General features: G+C 41.5%; 1 protein-coding gene across 1 annotated transcript in view; it reads left to right on the plus strand.

Moving 5' to 3' along the window:
- Positions 1-2,092: 2,092 nt before the first annotated feature.
- LOC124622822 (transient receptor potential cation channel protein painless-like) overlaps positions 2,093-20,857 on the plus strand; it is a 130,684-nt gene continuing 111,919 nt past the window's right edge. The window contains exon 1 of the mRNA XM_047148617.1: positions 2,093-2,179. Coding sequence (XP_047004573.1) covers positions 2,114-2,179 — 66 coding nt within the window. The 5' untranslated portion in view covers positions 2,093-2,113. The remainder of the gene's footprint in view (positions 2,180-20,857) is intronic.

Genomic DNA, 20,857 nt, shown 5'->3' on the forward strand with positions numbered 1-20,857 from the left:
CTTCTAATTAATATATCATAAATTTCGCACATATTTTTACGGAGATGGATGTACACTACTGGCCATTAAAATTGCTACACCAAGAAGAAATGCAGATGATAAACTGGTATTCATTGGACAAATACATCATACTATAACTGACATGTGATTACATTTTCACGCAATTTGGGTGCATAGATCCTGAGAAATCAGTACCCAGAACAACCACCTCTGGCCGTAATAAAGGCCTTGATACGCCTGGGCATTGAGTCAAACAGAGCTTGGATGGCGTGTACAGGTACAGCTGCCCATGCAGCTTCAACACGATACCACAGTTCATCAAGAGTAATGACTGGAGTATTGTGACGAGCCAGTTGCTTGGCCAGCATTGACCAGACGTTTTCAGTTGGTGAGAGATCTGGAGAATGTGCTGGCCAGGGCAGCAGTCGAACATATTCTGTATCCAAAAAGGCCCGTACAGGACCTGCAACATGCGGTCGTGCATTATCCTGCTGAAATGTAGGGTTTCACAGGGATCGAATGAAGGGTAGAGCTACGGGTCGCAACACATCTGAAATGTAACGTCCACTGTTCAAAGTGCAGTCAATGCGAACAAGAGGTGACCGAGACGTGTAACCAATGGCACCCCCTACCATCAAACCAGATGATACGCCAGTATGGCGATGACGAATACACGCTTCCAATGTGCGTTCACCGCGATGTCGCCAAACACGGATGCGACCATCATGATTCTGTAAACAGAACCTGGATTCATCCGAAGAAATGACGTTTTGCCATTCGTGCATCCAGGTTCGTCGTTGAATACACCATCGCAGGCGCTCCTGTCTGTGATGCAGCGTCAAGGGTAAGCGCAGCCATATTCTCAATCTTGCCTCCTGGAAAGGTCATCGAACTGTTCGTGCAGATGGTTGTTGTCTTGCAAACGGCTCCATCTGTTGACTCGGAGATCGAGACGTGGCTGCACGATCCGTTACAGCCATGCGGATAAGGTGCCAGTCATCTCGAATGCTAGTGATACGAGGCCGTTGGGATCCAGCACGGCGTTCCGTATTACCCTCCTGAACCCACCGATTCTATATTCTGCTAACAGTCGTTGGATCTCGACCAACGCGAGCAGCAATGTCGCGATACGATAAACCGCAATCGCGATAGGCTACAGTCGACCTCTATCAAAGTCGGAAACGTGATGGTACGCGTTTCTCCTCCTTACACGAGGCATCACACCAACGTTTCACAGGGTAACGCCGGTCAACTGCAGTTTGTGTATGAGAAATCGGTTGGAAACTTTCCTCATGTCAGCACGTTGTAGGTGTCGCCACCGGCGCCAACCTTGTGTGAATGCTCTGAAAAGCTAGTCATTTGCATATGACAGCATCTTCGTGGTGTAGCAATTTTAATGGCCAGTAGTGTATAATGATCCTTATAACTCAATTCGGAATACTTAGACATCCATAAATAGTCTCAAGTACAAAGCCACTCGTTTCTGATTGGTAATAATCATCACTTTTTAGGCTCGGCCTGTAAATTCAGAGATGTACTCGCAAAAATATGCTTGCAAATTTTTTTCGATATTTAAAACAACTTTATCTGTGAACCAATATAGTATCTGTTACTTCCTGAGAACCTATCTTTCGGCGCAACCAAACACTACACAAAATTTCACCACTAGAACCTTATTGCTAATACTATGATTAAGATAAAGATAAATTGAACAGCATTATGGACTTAGCCTGCAGATAGATCTTGCCATCAGTCGACTAACAGAAATGTTGCTTTCAATCGAAGCCCACGAGAAATTCTATATAATGTCATGCGCGGTCTGTATGATATTTGGTCAAAGCCAGTTTTGTTCACCCCTGACCTATGCTGTACAGCAGTTACACATTGTACGATATCCGAAGAGTCTGGAATTCATTTTAAGGTGATATGCCACTTTATGCCGATACACAAGTGTATTCACAAGCAGCACACACGTGCAAGACGCGCAGAAGTGCTCACAACAGAGTATACAGTCTTGACTGAGGAGTTGGCAGCGGCGAAAATGGGCGGAGCGCGTTAGGTTGGCAACAGTGGCGCAGTGGGCGCACGGGAGCCGCGGCCGGCAGTGCTGGAGATGCAGGCGCTGAGGAAGGGTGTGGGTCGCCACAGGCGGCTGGACAGCGGCGACCAGGGCTGCGAGGTGAGTGAGTCTGCGGCTGCTGGCTGCCCCGCCTTGGCCGAAGCGCGCGTTTCCGCCTGCACACCACACCTCACCGCTTGCGAAATAGTTGCAGCCGGTAAGGCGGAAGCGGCAGTCCTGTCATTACGCTGCACCATCTGTCAGTACCATCCAAGTCCCACCTACTCTCTGCGTGGTAGATGGCATATCACAAATATAAGTTATTGGCAACGTAGGCAGAGCATTTACTTACTGCGAAATAAAAAAAAGAAAAATAGCATTGTAAGCTGTATCGTGTACGTTCAGTAAGGAGGTATTCTTGAGGTACAAGCGGACTCGTAGCAATGTCAACAATGATACAATAAAACCGAAAACTGTATGTTATGAGAACCACTAACTATATTATTGCAAAGCGATTAACGGTATTCTCAATCTTTTACAGTGAACCTGGCCGCAAAAGAGAGTTACGTCAGAGATTTCGCGTCGTATCAATATTACCAACTTCATAATTTACATATTGTTTTGTATTATGACACCAGTAATACAAACAAGTTCATTAAATAAAGGAACCAAATACTAGTTCACTGGCCGAGCGGTTGTAGGCGCTTCAGTCTGGAACCGCGCGACCACTGCGGTCGCAGGTTCGAATCCTGCCTCGGGCATGGATGTGTGTGATGTCCTTAGGTTAGTTAGGTTTAAGTAGTTCTAGAGGACTGATGACCTCAGCTGTAAAGTCCCATAGTGCTCAGAGCCATTTACTAGTTCACCTTATTGTCTCACTTGCCCTTTCGGTCACACGGCTCACAGGCGAAAATGTATTGGATTGCCACTAACACAATTTTTTAAAATATGAAACGTGAAACATTTCACCCGATTGCGTTAGTAATTACTCAGAGATTCACACAGCAATCGATTACGACGAATTAATAACTTTGTATATTGTGTCCGTTGCTGAACATTGTTCTATTTTTAATATTTCACCTGTTTATGTGGTTTTTGAAAATGGTTACAACTGTAAACAAATGTGTTTTAAACTGCCAGAAAGACAGGAGATGACAAGTTCTAGATACTATACTATTCAGAAGCAAAAAGAAACAATAGTATCGTTAGCAATTTACACAATATAAAAGGCTGGTATTAAACCTCATGTAAATACTTATTAGCGGGAAACGTAGCTGTAAATCGCTCAAGTACGGAAATTCCGAGCGTATACGACAACCTCGCTTACATTTTAAATGTTGGAAATGCTCCTTCAGCAGCGGAAAACTGAGTTGTTGTATATGCTTTATGTAGATATGAAACTCAAGCTTACACACATACTTATAACTTATTAGTATAGAAAAGGACTGTATACCACCTTTAATTGTGAGCGCGTTCGAAGGTCTCGCTTAGTGGGTTAAACTCCGGAAACGCCCCTTCGTCAGCGGAAATTCGAGTTCTTGTAGTGCACACGTTTCCTCGCGGCTACGTACGCTGATGCGATATTCACGTATGAAAAATAAAGAACTTTACATTCCATGTCACTGGACGACAACCGAAGTACGATTTGTCTTCTCACGTTGTTAAACTATGCCGCTGTGAATCATCACCGAAAGCGCTACCGAATTTCGAGCCACGAATTCCTTCTCCTCTCCCGTACATTAAAATCCTGTTTCCGGCTGCTGCTAAATCGTTATTATGCATTCGATGAAATATGTTGGAAACCGTTTTCTGCGGTGTCATATTTCCATTAATCATGCATGTGCCACATGAATAAAACCCTAGTAAAGCTGAAGGTCTGAGTTGTTTTAGAAGACTGTGTTGATCCATCATAAGTCGTTTTGAATGTGTAACATGCAAGACGTTTTCCCGGAGCGTAATATTATTAAAAGTAAAGGTATTACAAGGACTGAACAAAACTATCGAAATCTGTGCTTGAACATAAATGTAGATGCCAGCCAAGCCTCCAGATTGCGGTGTTGTATTTGACCTGTGCAATTTCCTCAATGCGTTGTAAGTATTAGTCGTGGTTAGAACAGTGTTCTCTGTAGCTCTGAGCGCATTATGTTGCAGCTGACTGTATTAGAACATGGGCAAACTATTGGTCGATATTTCAAGTGGTCCTATCGTTGATTCGGACCCAATACAGGAAAAGCGGGAAAACATCATTCGTTAAATCATAACATAAACAAAAGTGTGTGTTGAGTGATCGTGACGGACGATCATTGAAGAGGATTGTAACGGAAAATAAGAGGACGACGGCTGCAAAACTGAAGGTCGCGCTAGTGAGCCATGTCAGCACGAAAACAACACGTAGAGAGCTCCAGAAGCTGAGGATTGCAGGGGCAGCTGGAATTCCAAATACAGTCATCAATGATGCAAATGCCCATAACAAGGAAGAATGGTACCCAAGCCATAAAACTTGGACTATGCAGCAATAGAAGAATTCGTTGCGTCGGATGGGTCATATAGCACATTGTTTCCAACTTATGGGCGAGTTTAGGTTCCGGGAGTGAATCATGGAGGGGTTCGGTGATAATTTGGGCATCCACATGAATAAAACCCTAGTAGTAATAGACGGAAAGTCATCGGGTAATATCCGGCGTTCCCCAGGGAAGTGTTATAGGCCCTCTATTGTTCCTGATCTATATTAACGACATAGAAGACAATCTTGAGTAGCCGTCTTAGATTGTTTGCAGATGATGCTGTCATTTACCGTCTTGAAAAGTCATCAGATGACCAAAACGACTTGCTAAATGATTTAGATAAGGTATCTGTATGTGCGAAAAAACTGACCCTGAATAAAGAAAAGTGTGAAGTTATTCACGTGAGTACTAAAAGAAATCAGCTAAATTTCGATTACGCGATAAGTCACACAAATCTGAGAGCTGTAAATTCAACTAAATACTTAGGGATTACAATTACAAATAACCTAAATTGGAACGATCATATAGATAATACTGTGGGTAGAGCAAACCAAAGACTGCGATTCATTGGCAGAACACTTAGAAGGTGCAACAGGTCTACCAAAGAGATTGCTTACACTACGCTTGTCCGCCCTATTCTGGAGTACTGCTGTGTGGTGTGGGATCCGCATCAGGTGGGACTGGCGGATGACATCGAAAAAGTACAAAGAAGGGCAGCTCGTTTTGTATTATCGCGAAATAGGGGAGATAGTGTCACAGACATGATACGTGAATTAGAGTGGCAATCATTAAAACAAAGGCGTTTTTCGTTGCGACGGGATCTTCTCATGAAATTTCAATCACCAGCTTTCTCCTCCGATTGCGAAAACATTCTGTTGCCACCCACCTACATAGGGAGAAATGCTCATCACGATAAAATAAGAGAAATCAGGACTCGCACAGAAAAATTTAACTGCTCGTTTTTCCCGCGTGCGGTTCGAGAGTGGAACGGTAGAGAGACAACTTGAAGGTGGTTCATTGAATCCTCTGCCAGGCATTTTATTGTGAATAGCAGAGTAATCACGTAGATGTAGATGTAGATCCATATTGTGGTAGTGCAAGGCCCCCACGCTTACTCTGCAAGGTCACGAGGACGAATTGTGGCGTCTCCCCGGGCCACCATAATCATCAGATCTCAATTTATTGAGACTTCCTGGTCTGCTTTCGAGGGAAAAGTGCGTAATCACTACCCACTTCCATCTTCGTTACCTGAACTTGCCACTATTTGGCAGAAGGAACGGTATAACATTCTCTTGAAAACCATACAGGACCAGTATTTAATGAGTCTAAGACCACTACAACCTGTTTGAAAAAACCGACGAGTTTTGCACGCCGTTTTAGGCATCGTAAAGTAGGGTGTTTTTGATGTTTCCGTATTTTTCTCCGACCACTGTATACGTTCAATTTCATCGTTAGTCATGGAGTTATTAATCGGACAGAATACTCTTAATTATACTCGTAATAATTCTCTCTTTAATACCAGTCGCTACAAATTATTACCACCTTCAGTGAAAAAAAAAAATAAATAAAATAAAACCGAGAAGCATCAAGCCCTTTATTTGCTGCTTCCTTGTTACTATTATTGGGTACTTACAGCTTTCTTTCAGAGCAATCAGCATATTACTCACGTATATGTATTCTTCGTATAAGCTGCCTGTTGAAGTAATGGTAATTCCTGCAACGTCCGTAAATGTGAAATTGTGGACGGTCTAAAGAACCTTCACAGTGGTTTATATGGGGTGCATCAGGTCACAATGTTGACATTCGTGCTGATTCTGTGATGAAACTTCCTTAGAAAACGCGAGTAATTGCGAAACGTTATCACTGTGTTTAGGAAACTGTTCGGTAAGAAATTCGTATACACTAAAAATGTGTCTCTGGACCAAGTACATTATACGTGAGATAAAAAGACCTAATACGATGCCCACGACAGGTGAATGAGTGGTTGCAGTTGTCTTACTTCTTACATAAATGCAAGAACAGTACCTGTTCATTCTTTCCTATCTACTTTTCTGTTTGAAGACGACTGGTCTTGTCTATTCACATTTAGAGACTTCCTAGCTGATTATAACTGTCAATCGCACCAGCATTCGAATCCAAGATCTTGACTCTTTTTCCTGTTTTACCATTTGATCTATCCATACATACCTCATGACCCAACTTACAGCTTAAATCCGCCACTGCTTTCCTGCTTTCTGTTCCGAAAGACAGAAATGTGTTATAGGCTCGCGTTCCAGCCCGACACATGATCTCAGTCTGTCAAGAACTTTGACAGCAGCGCACACCCATATACATAGAGAGAAAGATTCCTTCTAGAGGCACATATTTTGTTAGTTAAATGCGCACTTGGGCAACAAAACAAAAATATTGTCCCTCTAAGGTATCAATTTTGCATTACAGTACTTACTTATGTAATATGTAACCTCAAACTACCTACTTTATTGAAACTTCCTGGCAGATTAAAACTGTGTGCCCAACTCGGGACCTTTGCCCTACGCGGGCAAATGCTCTACCAAATGAGCTACCCAAGCACGACTCACGCCCCGTCCTCAGAGCTTTAATTCCGCCACTACCTCGTCTCCTACCTTCCAAAGTTCGCAGAAGCTCTCCTGCATAGGCAAAGGTCCCGAGTTCGAATCTCGGTCCGGCACACAGTTTTAATCTGCCAAGAAATTTCGTACCAGCGCACACTCCGCTGCAGAGTGAAAATTTCATTCTCCCTACTTTATTCTTCGCCAGTTCAAGTTGAGTATTTGTGTAATACGCACTTACTTAGAATTTACGAAGCATATAATAGTTGCAGGCTGATTGAAACTGACACGTTACTCGCGTAACCATCGTAATAATATTTAATGACAGCTTTTCTCAGTGGAAATCTTTCGTCAGATATTCTAAATTTGTGACCGAGGCGGACAATAAATTTTGTTCTAATAATGTAATAAATTATAGCACTGGTCTCCAACACACACTATGTCAATCTGTTTTTGTTTTATAACACAAGAATGGGAAACAAATCACGTGCAGACAGGAAGTCCAGAAAGTAGCAGTCAGTTTATCCATAGATAATTCTGGACAAAAAAAGAAAACATGATGCAACATCTATTCACCTACAATTATTTGTATATTCTTACGACTCAGCCTGGCATTCGCTAGACAGGAGAATGTGTTTCAGCACACCGTGGACGTCACGGTAGACCGGCAAATGAATATGCGATACTACGTGAGTCACGGAAGCAGGTATACTAACGAACACCTGACGCCACAACAAGTCCTCCCTATAAAGCTTTCTGAACTACATTATTTCAAATTCTCCTACGTTTTACGTGAGAGTACATTTTAGAGTCCACTTATTTCTGTTTTGATAGTTAATATATTACTGCTGTATTTCTATGCGCTTGTATTATCATGTATAAAACGTTGTGCCTCAGTATTAATAGCATTTGAAACAAAAATGTTCTTATTTGCACCTAGAACCAGTCAATTTCCTGGAATGGCATTTAGAACATTCTTAATAAATTCCTCATTTGATTCATTATTTTTTGCAGTGATGAAGTGAGCAGCATAATTCTGTGATATTAGTGTACCTTCTCAGTTTTTTGGATATAAATAAGTAATGTACAAAAGGAGATACGGTGTTTTTTGATTCTTCTGACAAATGTGAGATTGGCACTTGGAATATTTTCATTTTCCTCTCTCGATTTATGTTCTTGTCTCTTCTATGTGCGGGTGCTTTCCTTTTGATGTTCCTTTTTGGTAAACGCAACCTTTACTTCAGACTCGTTTTGTTGTTGTTGTTGTTGTTGTGTGTGTGTGTGTGTGTGTGTGTGTGTACGTACGTTTTGGGTGATTTCCTTTTGATGTTCCTTTTTGGTAAACGCAACCTTTACTTCAGCCTCGTTTTGTTGTGTGTGTGTGTGTGTGTGTGTGTGTGTGTGTGTGTGTGTGTGTGTATGTGTGTGTGTGTGTATGTGTATGTACGTACGTTTTCAGTTTCCATAAGTAAAACTGTGGTTCTCGGTCTCCACATTTAACTCCGAGGTGTGTGAGAATAGTAATGAGACTGATCTTTTATCAACCAAAGTTCATTATTTTAAGGAACAATATTTTTCCCTTGAAAGCAGTTTCCTTCAGCAGTTGTACACCGGCGGAGTCATTGTTCCCAGTGTTGGTAGCAGAGCTGAAAGGCTACAGTTGCTAGGGCGGTTAACATATCGGCCACTTTCTTTCTGAATGTTCTCCACAGCCATTAAGTGATGTCTTTTTAAGACATTTGTCAATTTCTAGAAAGTAAAAAAGTCACGTAGATTGAGATTAGGTGAATAAGGGAGCTGTGGAACAGCAGGAATGCGTTTTGAGGTCAAAAATTCCTAGATGGAAGTTATGGTGTGACATGGGGCGTTCGTTGTCTTGATCAGCATCCACTTGTCTGCAACGTCTGGTCTCACTCCATTCACCCTTTCCCTGAGCCTTTCAAGGACATCTTTGTAGAACACTTGGTTGACTATTTGTCCTGGAGGAACAAACTTTTTATGCGCGATACCCCTCCTGTCAAAACAAAAAATCAGCATTTTTTTGATCTTCGATTTGCTCCTTCGAGCTTTTTTCGATCGAGATGTTTCACTGTGCCACTCCTCTCTTTGCCGCAGGATCGTACTCAAAAATGCACGACCGAACTATTTGTGGTCATATGGCAATACTCTTAAGAAGACCAACGCACATATTTCTTCGACTGTCCTTCTAGTCAATTGTTAGGTTTTTCAGCACTATTTTGGTACAAACTTTTCACCGGTGTAAAACTTAGGTCAAAGTGTTACGGTGAAAGCGTTTATGTTTAATAGGTCACCCACCATCCTTATTATTAAACGTCGATCTGATCTCACAAGCGCACGCACACGTTCGACGTTTTCGTCGGGTTTTGAAGTCGAAGGTGTACCGGTGTACCTGAGCGAGGGTCATCTTCAACGTGTTCTCGGCCTACCAAAAATGACTTGTGCTAGCGAAAAACTTGTACTCTTAATATGGAATGTTCTCCATACGCCTCTTTCAACTTTCCAAAGTTCCCTCTCGCGGATTCCCCAAGTTTAACTAAAAACTGATGGCGCAACGTTGCTCTAAATTTCGCAGTTCAATTTTCGTAGCACACAACAAAAACACAGCTTCGCTGATGACGCTCTCAAAAATCACATGATGGGTGTGATGAGCTGAAACTCGGACTGGGCATCTGGAAGTGATGAATACACCGGTCTACACAAATAGAACAAGACAACATTACCAGACTATGCACAGTGACCTCAGTCTCATTACACACCTCGTATATTGGACTTCCCAAGTTAACGGTCTATCTGGCTAACACAAGACCCAATTTTCTGTTGTTACTGCATACTGTCATTAAAAGTTTGTGTAAAAACTGAGTGTGTTCCAAACAAGAAACTGTTAGTTACACGTAACAAAATTTATCGTCATGACGTAGAACGTGTCATTTTGCTTCTGCGTATGTGTGGCTTTAACAGATTAAATTAGGTCAATACTGGAATGACAAATAGAGCCATGTTTCATTAGTCTAAGACCGTCAAATATAAAATAGGTTTTTATGTATCTTATCGTATTTCCGAGTAAAACCTCCATATTCATTAACTCACCGATTTTAACTGACGCTTTTACACATATTGTATTTAAAATTTGTCAAATCTAAATCCAAGATACACAGTTTTGTCTACTACACTACTCATGCTACCGGTGTTTAACCAAATATCCCCGGCCGCGGTGGTCTAGCGGTTCCAGGCGCTCAGTCCGGAACCGCGCGCCTGCTACGGTCGCAGGTTCGAATCCTGCCTCGGGCATGGATGTGTGTGATGTCCTTAGGTTAGTTAGGTTTAAGTAGTTCTAAGTTCTAGGGGACTGATGACCACAGATGTTAAGTCCCATAGTGCTCAGAGCCATTTGAACCAAATATCGTTCTACATCTACATCTACATTGATACTCCGCAAGCCACCCAACGGTCTATTCTAGAGAATAGAATGAGCTGACTAGAGGAACGGTTTTCAGAGCACATTCATGTTTTGCTACCTATTAGATATTTCATGTTACTGTCAGATTAGAACATCACTGCTCAGGTAGAGACTAACATAGACGGGTCGGATGCCGCTTAGAGATTTAATTTTCCACGGAACTTCTACCTGGTCATACCACTACACAGTGGATGGTGACAGAAATGCAAATAGGAGCAGACGCCACCTCATTATGTCCCGTACAGATATACTAGCCATTTCGAGCCCTTAGGCCAACGGTAACGGTGCTAACCGTATTGTGTGATGAAACTGTGTAATGAGTCCATTGCGAATATTTTCCTGTTGCTTGTAACGCCATACAACATTCCGTCGCACACCTGTCACCGTTGGCGGTAGAAGAATGAAACACTTTATTAGCAACTGTGACTTTTAGTGACGGTTTTTTATGATGCCCGCCGTAACAGTGTTATCTTGTCAATTCTAGTGTGTGGCTACAACTTAGTATTCGGATTTGTTGTTATTTTTAATACGTTTTTACCACACTCGCCTTTACCTAAATCGAGAAAGGGTGCCGATGTTCTTGCGCCCTAACCCACAATACATCATCATTATCATACTAAAAATGAGTTTCCTTATGAATTACTCAGCAGCTGTGGAACACGATATGTGCAGAAGCCTCATTAAAATCTTTAAATGATTGAAGATGGAGGTTTTGCTCTGATACAGGAAAAGGTTAAATAAAAACAAATAGCATATACATTTTTCGCTGCCTTTGTTTGTCAAGCCAATATCGATTCGTTAAAGAAGGTAGATTTTTTAACTCTATGTTAGAATAAGCCGAACGTGTTAATTTCTAACTACATGTAAACATTTAGAGCTTCTGATATTAAAGACGTCTCATTACAATAATTAATTTATGAACCCAGGAAAAAGCACTTCTTGTATTGAATTGTGTTTTACAGAAGCAAAGTGGCGTTCTTTTGGACTAGAGTTGAAACGAAATGGAGGATGCTTAAAAAATATGACTAACCATACTTATCAAATTTCATTTTTAGGAACTGTACGAAGCTAAAGACACTTGTTAAACGGACTGTCTGAAATTGAAAAAATTTGGAAATTTGTGGTCAGTTCTGTGGGACCAAACTGCTGAGGTTATCGGTCCTTAGACTTTCACACTACTTAATCTAACTTAAACTAACTTATGCTAAGGACAACACACACACACACATGCCCAAGGGAGGACACGAACCTCCGACGACCGCACGGCTACCCCGCGATGCCTCTGAAATCGAGCAGCTATTCATTCTTCCTGTTTGGAACGACTTTTCTGTGGCGCTTGTCATTTATTCACGTTGCATGATCGCTTGTTGCACGTAGATTGACTGGAAGCAAGTAATTTTAAAAGTTGCTCAACGGGAAAACACTAATGCTCCTCAAACTGATGTTTCAAAATTCAGAACCATAAGAAGTAAAGCGTAGAACTGTCTGTTTCCTACCGATAAATTTTTCATAATACTGTATTATGAGCCATCTTTTCGATAGGGGAGTCTTGCTTTATACTGAAGCACTCACATAATCAGTGTTTGGAGGGGGAGGGGAGGAGGGGTGGCGAAAATCGTTATCAGGGGCCAGGAATCCCTTTTTCCTCCTCGAATTATGTGTGAGTGACTTTGCATATATTGCTAGTTGCTATTTCTGAATTTTTTTTTCCTAATTACACGATTACCTTCCCATACGATAAAAACTGAAGTTCTGACTAGGCCCATCGGGCAAAAAAATTAACTGCTATTCTGTTGTTCACAGCTTTGGTAAACTTTCAGTTGAAAAATTATAGAGAAACTCAGTTGTTGTGTTAGAATGGTATGATTTCTGTATCAGCGATGCGTATCATTTAAGCCGCCACGAGATGCAGAGAAGTAACATTCAGTTATTGTAACTAATCGTTGCGGTTAGTTACGAAATATGTATTTGCCATATAGTTTGTGCAATGTAGGAAAGACATAAGGTTTCTTGTTGCAGTTCTTTTTCGTTAACAAGAAATTTTGTTCTCATTTCATCTCCTGTGCGTGTAAGTTGCGGAAAGAGCAGAACTAAAATATTAATCAAGTTTTAAATATACATCTCATCAGCTGAAAACGTATTTCGCATTTCTAGTACTACATTCAGTCAGGAAGTCGTTTCCGAAAGTATTTGTATGGAGTGTAGCCATGTATGGAAGTGAAACATAAATAGTTTGGACAAGAAGAGAATAGAAGCTTTCGAAATGTGGTGCTACAGAAGAATGCTGAAGATTAGATGGGTAGATCACATAACTAATGATGAAGAATTGAATAGAATTGGGGAGAAGAGGAGTATGTGGCACAACTAGACAAAAAGAAGGGACCGGTTAGTAGGACATGTTCTGAGGCATGAAAGGATCACAAATTTAGCATTGGAGGGCAGCGTGGAGGGTAAAAATCGTAGAGGGAGACCAAGAGATGAATACACTAAGCAGATTCAGAAGGATGTGGGTTGCAGTAAGTACTGGGAGATGAAGAAGCTTGCACTGGATAGGGTAGCATGGAGAGCTGCATCAAACCAGTCTCAGGACTGAAGACCACAACAACAACAACAACAACAACAGTACTACATTCACCTAAATTGTTTGAAAGTTCTCAGAGCATTGCAAATAGATGGAAAGTTATTTATGCGCAAGGTGACTTGTACCTCTTGGAATATTGTTTCCAAGAATTTTGTGTGAGTACAATTCCATTTTATGTAGAACAGTGGTCTATACAGGGTGGTCCATTGATAGTGACCGGACAAATATCTCACGAAATAAGCATCAAACGAAAAAACTACAAAGAACGAAACTCGTCTAGCTTGAAGTGGGAAACCAGATGGCGCTATGGTTGGCCCGCTAGATGGCGCTGCCATAGGACAAACGGATATCAACTTCGTTTATTTAAAATAGGAATCCCCATTTTTTATTACATATTCGTGTAGTACGTAAACAAATATGAATGTTTTAGTTGGACCACTTTTTCGCGATTTGTGATAGATGGCGCTGTAATAGTCACAAACGTATAAGTACGTGGTATCACGTAACATTCCTCCAGTGCGGACGGTATTTGCTTCGTGATACATTACCCGTGTTAAAATGGACCGTTTTCCAATTGCGGAAAAGGTCGATATCGTGTTGATGTATGGCTATTGTGATCAAAATGCCCAACGGGCGCTGCTCGGTATCCTGGACATCATCCAACTGTCCAGACCGTTCGCCGAATAGTTACTTTATTTAACGAAACAGGAAGTGTTCAGCCACATGTGAAACGTCAACGACGACCTGCGACAAATGATGATGCCCATGTAGGTGTTTTAGCTTCTGTCGCGGATAAACCGCACATCAGTAGCAGACAAATTGCGCGAGAATCGGGAATCTCAAAAACGTCGGTATTGAGAATGAACATCAACATCGATTGCACCCGTACTATATTTTTATGCACCAGGAATTGCATGGCGCCGTTTTTGAACGTCGTGTACAGTTCTGCCACTGGGCACAAGAGAAATTACGGGACGATGACAGATTTTTTGCACGCGTTCTATTTAGCGACGAATCGTCATTCACCAACAGCGGTAACGTAAACCGGCATAATATGCACTATTGGACAACGGAAAATCCACGACAAGTGGAACATCAGCGACCTTGGCGGGTTAATGTATGGTGCGGCATTATGGGAGAAAGGATAATTGGCCCCATTTTATCGACGGCAAACTAAATGGTGCAATGTATAGTGATTTCCTACGTAATGTTCTACCGATGTTACTACAAGAGGTTTCACTGCATGACGGAATGGCGATGTACTTTCAACATGATGTATGTCCAGCACATAGCTCGCGTGCGGTTGAAGCGGTATTGAACAGCATATTTCGTGACAGGTGGATTGGTCGTCGAAGCACCATACCATGGCCCGCACGTTCACCGGATCTGACGTCCCCGGATTTCTTTCTGTGGGGAAAGTTGAAGGATATTTGCTAACGTGATCCACCGACAACGCCTGACAACATGCGTCAGCCAGCGCATTGTCAAAGCATGTGCGAACATTACGGAAGGCGAACTACTCGCTGTTGAGAGGAATGTCGTTACACGTGTTGCCAAATTCATGGAGGTTGATGGAAATCATTTTGAGCATTTATTACATTAATGTGGTACTTACAGGTAATCACGCTGTAACAAAGATACATGTATCACATTGGAACAACCGAAATAAAATGTTCAAACGTATCTACGTTCTGTATTTTAATTTAAAAAATCTACCTGTTACCAACTGTTCGTCTAAAATTGTGAGCCATATGTTTGTGACTATTACAGCGCCATCTATCACAAAGCGAAAAAAGTGGTCCACTTAAACATTCATATTCCTTTACGTACTACACGAATATGTAATAAAAAATGGGGGTTCCTATTAAAAAAAAAAAGCGCAGTTAATATCCGTTTGACCTATGGCAGCGCCATCTAGCAGGCCAACCATAACGCCATCTGGTTTCCCCTTTCAAGCTAGACAAGTTTGGTTGTTTGTAGTTTTTTCGTTTGATGCTTATTTCGTGTGATATTTCGGCCGGTCACGATCAATGGACCACCCTGCATACAGTGGTGGTCTGTGTGTATTGGAATAACTGCAATTGGCTGTGTATTAAGTGTGCTTCTTAGATTGCGCATAAGCACATTCTTAATCTATCAATACAACATTACTTTCAACTTAGGATCCAGTGGCGTGCTGTACCTTCATCACGTGTATCTTACTCATGCTTCTTCAGTCACGTGCATGTGTTAGTAATTTGTCAGCGATCGGTGAATCAGAGTACAGGAGTAGCGCGCCTGCGAGTGACGTCTGGACCACCTGGAAATCATTAAAGATGAAAGCAAATTGATGGTTCTGACAGTCGTAGACCACTTTTTTTGTACTCGCGCAGTCCGAATTAGTGAGACTGCGCAGTGGTAAGAGATTGAACTGGCATACGAGGGGACAGCGAATCAAACTCCCGTACGATTACCCAGCTTTAGCTTTTGCGTGGTTTCCCGAACCCGTCTAAGGTGAATGGCGCAATGGTTATTTTGAAAAGGAAAATGCCGATTTAATGTCCCATCATTATCCAATCCTAATTCCTGCTATGTTTCTAACGAACCCGTCGTCGATGTGATGTTGAATCCTGATCTGCCGTGGATAGGTTGCTGTGGATACATCAAGAAAGGAAATTTGCTATAGATGAAGGTATTCTGTAGATGAAGGTGATCTAAGGCACTGACATACAGTATAATCATAAAAAATGGCTTTTCGTGGACAGTAAATGACGCTCTCGCCGACGGAGTCACAGAAGAGGACATGGCAATGAATAACAGATATTTCCATGCATCTCAGGTTTGTCGCGACTAAGGCTCTTTATCATTTTGAACACGGAGAGTAGGGTACTGTCACTTAACTTTAAACGGGGGCGAAAAGCCGTTTTATTGACCTCTAACCGCACTAGTTTTCTCAAACTGCGTCAGCCTGCTGCCACAGTGATATATGAACACAAATATTCATAATCTGGTACTTCTGCAGCGTCTATTGCGTTCGTTGGAATACAGTTTTCTCAAAATTTGAAACAAATTAAATGCAAAGACTCTCGTAATTAGTAACGCTGTAAGTATATTTATTTTCTCTTTCGCTTTTATATCTTATTTATTTTTATCTTTGACTGTTACTTCCGGTCAGTGAAATTCAGTCTTTTAAGTGTTCATGGTTCAGGAGCCGTACAGTACTTTAATTGATTTTCAGCAATCGCCGAATTTCCGTTTCCCAACATTCCTTAGTAAAACATATTAAAAGCAGAAGACATGCATACTTTGTAGCAGTCTAATAATTACACAACTGAATTTATTGCGGGTTCACAATCACACAGAATTTTTAAACGACTTTATATTCGCCATTGTCTTTACTCGGACTGTTTATTACAATATCCACTGCCGCAGTTTCGACCTCCGGTCATTTTACTGCTGAGTTTTCAATATCTGCAGTCAGCTAAAAATTCCTTAGGGTTGAAATTGCAAAAGTGAATTTTGCAATAAATAGCACTGTCAGAGATGGATATGAAGTTATTTAAAAGATTGTTATAATTAGCTAATGCACTGTCCAGTGTCCTACGTATCCGTTCTTTTATTCGCGTTTCTCCCCGAGACGACTCAGGCCTACGAACGTAAACATGAAAACCTTTTGCCGAAAGCATACGGTTGGCATTACATAGACGGTGTCTAGGAAGTAGGGACGAAGATTAAAGTGCTATAAAACATACAAAATTTATTGAAAATGTAATTTTTTTAACAAACACATTAAGTAACTTGTCCCATTTATGTATGAAAAATTACATCCTCCGTATAACCACCCAAGGCTGCGCAGCAACGAGCAATGCGTTCACTGAAGTTCTCGACGATGAGTTGACAAACATCTGGTGAGGTGCCGTCAATAACCCTTATAATTTCATTTTTGATTTGTTGTATTGTTTGTGGGTTGTTCTAGTACACTTTTGATTTCACAAATCCCTACAAAAAAGTCACAAGGCGTAAGATCACATGATGTGGCAAGCCATTCCTGGTTGCCACGCAAAAAGATAATTTTTTGAGGAAACTTTTCATTCAGAAGAGCAATCGTTTCATTGGATGTGTGACATGTCACACCACCTTGTTGAAACCAAAAATTGTCATTTTCATCAAGAAGAGAGAAAAACCAATCAGAAAGTATGTTTCGGTAAAGTGACGGCAGCTCCCTCATCATTTTCAATAAAGTACCGGCCGATCGCTCCTGCCCAGTACTCATACCGCACAGTCGTGTGCTGTGGAGGCGTCTCATCTTCCACAGTCACTCGCGGATTTTCGCTACCGCAAATTCTGCAGCTCTGCTTATTTACGTACCACAGAGGTGGAAGTGCGCCTCATCTGAGAAAATTATTCTTTTTGTGAAGTTCTCGTTCTCCGCCTGTCGAACCAAGGCCCATTGCGCAAATCTATGCCCCTTGTCATGATCCGCAGGCTTCAGCTATTGTGTAAGTAGAATCTTGTACGCTTGCATTTTAAGATCTTTTGAAAGGATTTCATGCGGTGAACTTGGTGATAAATTCAGTTGCTGAGTTTGTCTGCGAACCGATTTTCTGGGGCTTACGGTCACATGGTCACGCACCACACCAATGTTTTCTTGTGTTCGATCAGAACGCGGTAGTCCTGTTTTCTTAGCTTTTGAAACAGAGCCCGTGGTCGCAAACTTCCGTATCAGCTTCCGAAGTGATGATTCGACTAGAGCAGCATTACACCTGAGTGTCGCGAACGATTACCGTGGGGCTTTCACTGTTTCTGTAACAATTTTTTATCACTTGGGTACGTTGCGTCTGGAACCGCGCGACCGCTACGGTCGCAGGTTCGATTCCTGCCTCGGGCATGGATGTGTGTGATGTCCTTAGGTTAGTTAGGTTCTAGGGTACTAAGTTCTAGCGGACTGATGACCTTAGAAGTTAAGTCCCACAGTGCTCAGAGCCATTTCAACCATTTGATACGTTGCGCAGTTGTCATTTGCTCCATGACGAAAATAAACATCAAACAACAATACTCACTACAGAAAAGCTATCGGGCTATTAATGGGAAGAATCGCAGAAAATAAACATGAAAAAACTACGGCTGCCAACCGTCATATGATAAAATTCCGCAAAATTCAAATTCGTTCTTACTCCCCTCACATCTGTTAGTTGTCACCCTGTAAATCTTCCACTTTTTAATATAAAACTGTGACTTATTAGAGTTTTGCTCACGTTTAAGTGAAACATGGTGCAGCCAACCAGAATGCTACCCATACTACCTAATTTGTAGCGCTGCCCAGCTTGTCCCGTACAGAAAAAACTTAGAACGATGCTACTGCAAAACAAACTCGTGCTTTTGCCGTATGTAAATGATATTGAGATTTCCTTGAGTCTAGGGATTACGTCGGTAATAGCGTCTGCAGTGTCGTTGCTCCCATCACGATGTAATGTCTCGATATGGAGCGTCCGAGTTGACGAAATACTTAAGAGACAACGTTGAGAAAAGCGAAAAGTATGTGCACGGAATAGTGTAGCTAGAACAACACGTGTCTCTGGCAACGGTCGCAAATAGGCCAAAACATGTTCTGGACGTTTCCTACATTGCTCACTGCAGTAATTTAACTGAACTTCGTCTCCGGCTACGAATGTCCAATTGGAACTGCACCTCCGACTCCGGTTCCGACAGTTTTGAAAAAGAAGTACCACCAAATACAAAGGCTCAAATTCTGAACTTCAAAAACCAAAAAGTCAAGTAGCAGCTATAATAACGCCAGTCGTCAGGCACGTTACTATCTCTGAAGCCGCCTCGGACCACCACGAAAGACTGTCGCTGTTTACAAAGCGCCTCAGAGTTTACAAGAGACTTCTGCAACAGAGAATAATATTCTTACCGCTTCCCGTGTGTGAGGCGTTCTGCCTTTATCACCGCTCCTGAGCCTGAAAAATAATCGTAATGTTGCCTAAGAAAAATCTAAACTGAAATTACTTCAATGAAGTCGGCGGAAGTGCTGCGAAGTGTTAAATCTGCAGGACTAGTCATGAAAAAGAGATTCAGTTACTTCAGTAAAAGAAAATTTATAATCGTTACACGCTGTTAAACATGAACAATGCGGGATACTCGAACTTGAGAGAAGCGTTACTTAAAGATCCTACACTTTAGTCACAGTTCGAACAACTAAACAGTACGTAACTTTCAACAAGGCTTTCATGAGAAATCAAAAATAAGATGCGTTGACCCTAAATAATAAAAAAATCCCAAGTTTATTCCTGAAATCGTCCGTCAAGACTTCGCCTTTAATTTCGTGGTGTCGGACTTAAACGCTTGGTATAATTTGTTATACCATGCTATTGTTTAAGTGGATACCATTTTCTTTATTTTCAGTACAAGTACTTGTATTATATATTTTAATCGTTAATTCCGTAAGTCATTTACATTTGCTACATAAATTAGTAAAACGACAATTTAACACACTACCGTTCTTATCCAGAAATGCTCTACACACCACACACACACACACACACACATATATATATATATATATATATATATATATATATATATAAAATGGTTCAAATGGCTCTGAGCACTATGGGACTCAACTGCTGAGGTCATTAGTCCCCGAGAACTTAGAACTAGTTAAACCTAACTAACCTAAGGACATCACAAACATCCATGCCCGAGGCAGGATTCGAACCTGCGACCGTAGCGGTCTTGCGGTTCCAGACTGCAGCGCCTTTAACCGCATGGCCACTTCGGCCGGCTAATATATATATATATACTGCGCAAGCTACCATGCAAGGCCGAAAGTACCCTGTACTATTACTGTTCAATCACTTTTGTGTTCTCCTCGCAAATGGAAGTAGGGAAAATGGAGTGTCTATAGGCTCTAAGCTTCCATACGATTTCTCATTTGTCTTATCTTGTCTTCGCGCTCCTTGCGTGAGATGTATGTTAGTCGCAAACGCCGGTTTTCTAAACTTTCTCAATAGTGTTCAAGAAAAAGACAGACTTTTTCCAACCAAGGGCACCATTTTGAGTTTCAGGAGCATTTCCGAAATACTAACACTCACTTTTTGACTGAACCTACCGATGACGAATTTATACTACACATCTGAATGGGTTCAATGTCTTCCTTTTAAACCGACCTCTTGCGGATTCCATGCCCTGGAGCAGCACTCAAGAACGGGTCGTGCAAGTAGTGTGTACACGTTCTTCTTTATAGATCAGCTATACTTTCCGAGAATTCTCACAATAAACCGAAATCTACCATTCGCCTTCCTTCAACAACATTACATGCTCGTTTCATACAAGTCGCGTTGCAACGTTACGCCTAGGTATTCAATCGACGTGACTATCTCAAGCGGCACACCACTAATACTGTATTCAAACATTACAGGATAATTTTCCTTACTCATCTACATTAACTTACATTTTTTCAAAATTTAGAGCAAACTGTTATTCATCACACGACACAGAAATTCTGTTTAAGCCATTCACTCAACGATGAAATCACCCCTTGCACTACAGCGTTATCTGCAAACAGTCGCAGAGTGCTGCTCACCCTACCCAACAAAAACAAATGGTTCTGAGTACTGTGGGACTTAACTTCTGTGGTCATCAGTCCCCTAGAACTTAGAACTACTTAAACCTAACTAACCTAAG

The sequence above is a fragment of the Schistocerca americana genome, chromosome 1 (genome assembly GCF_021461395.2).
Source record: "Schistocerca americana isolate TAMUIC-IGC-003095 chromosome 1, iqSchAmer2.1, whole genome shotgun sequence".
Classification (NCBI taxonomy): domain Eukaryota; kingdom Metazoa; phylum Arthropoda; class Insecta; order Orthoptera; family Acrididae; genus Schistocerca; species Schistocerca americana.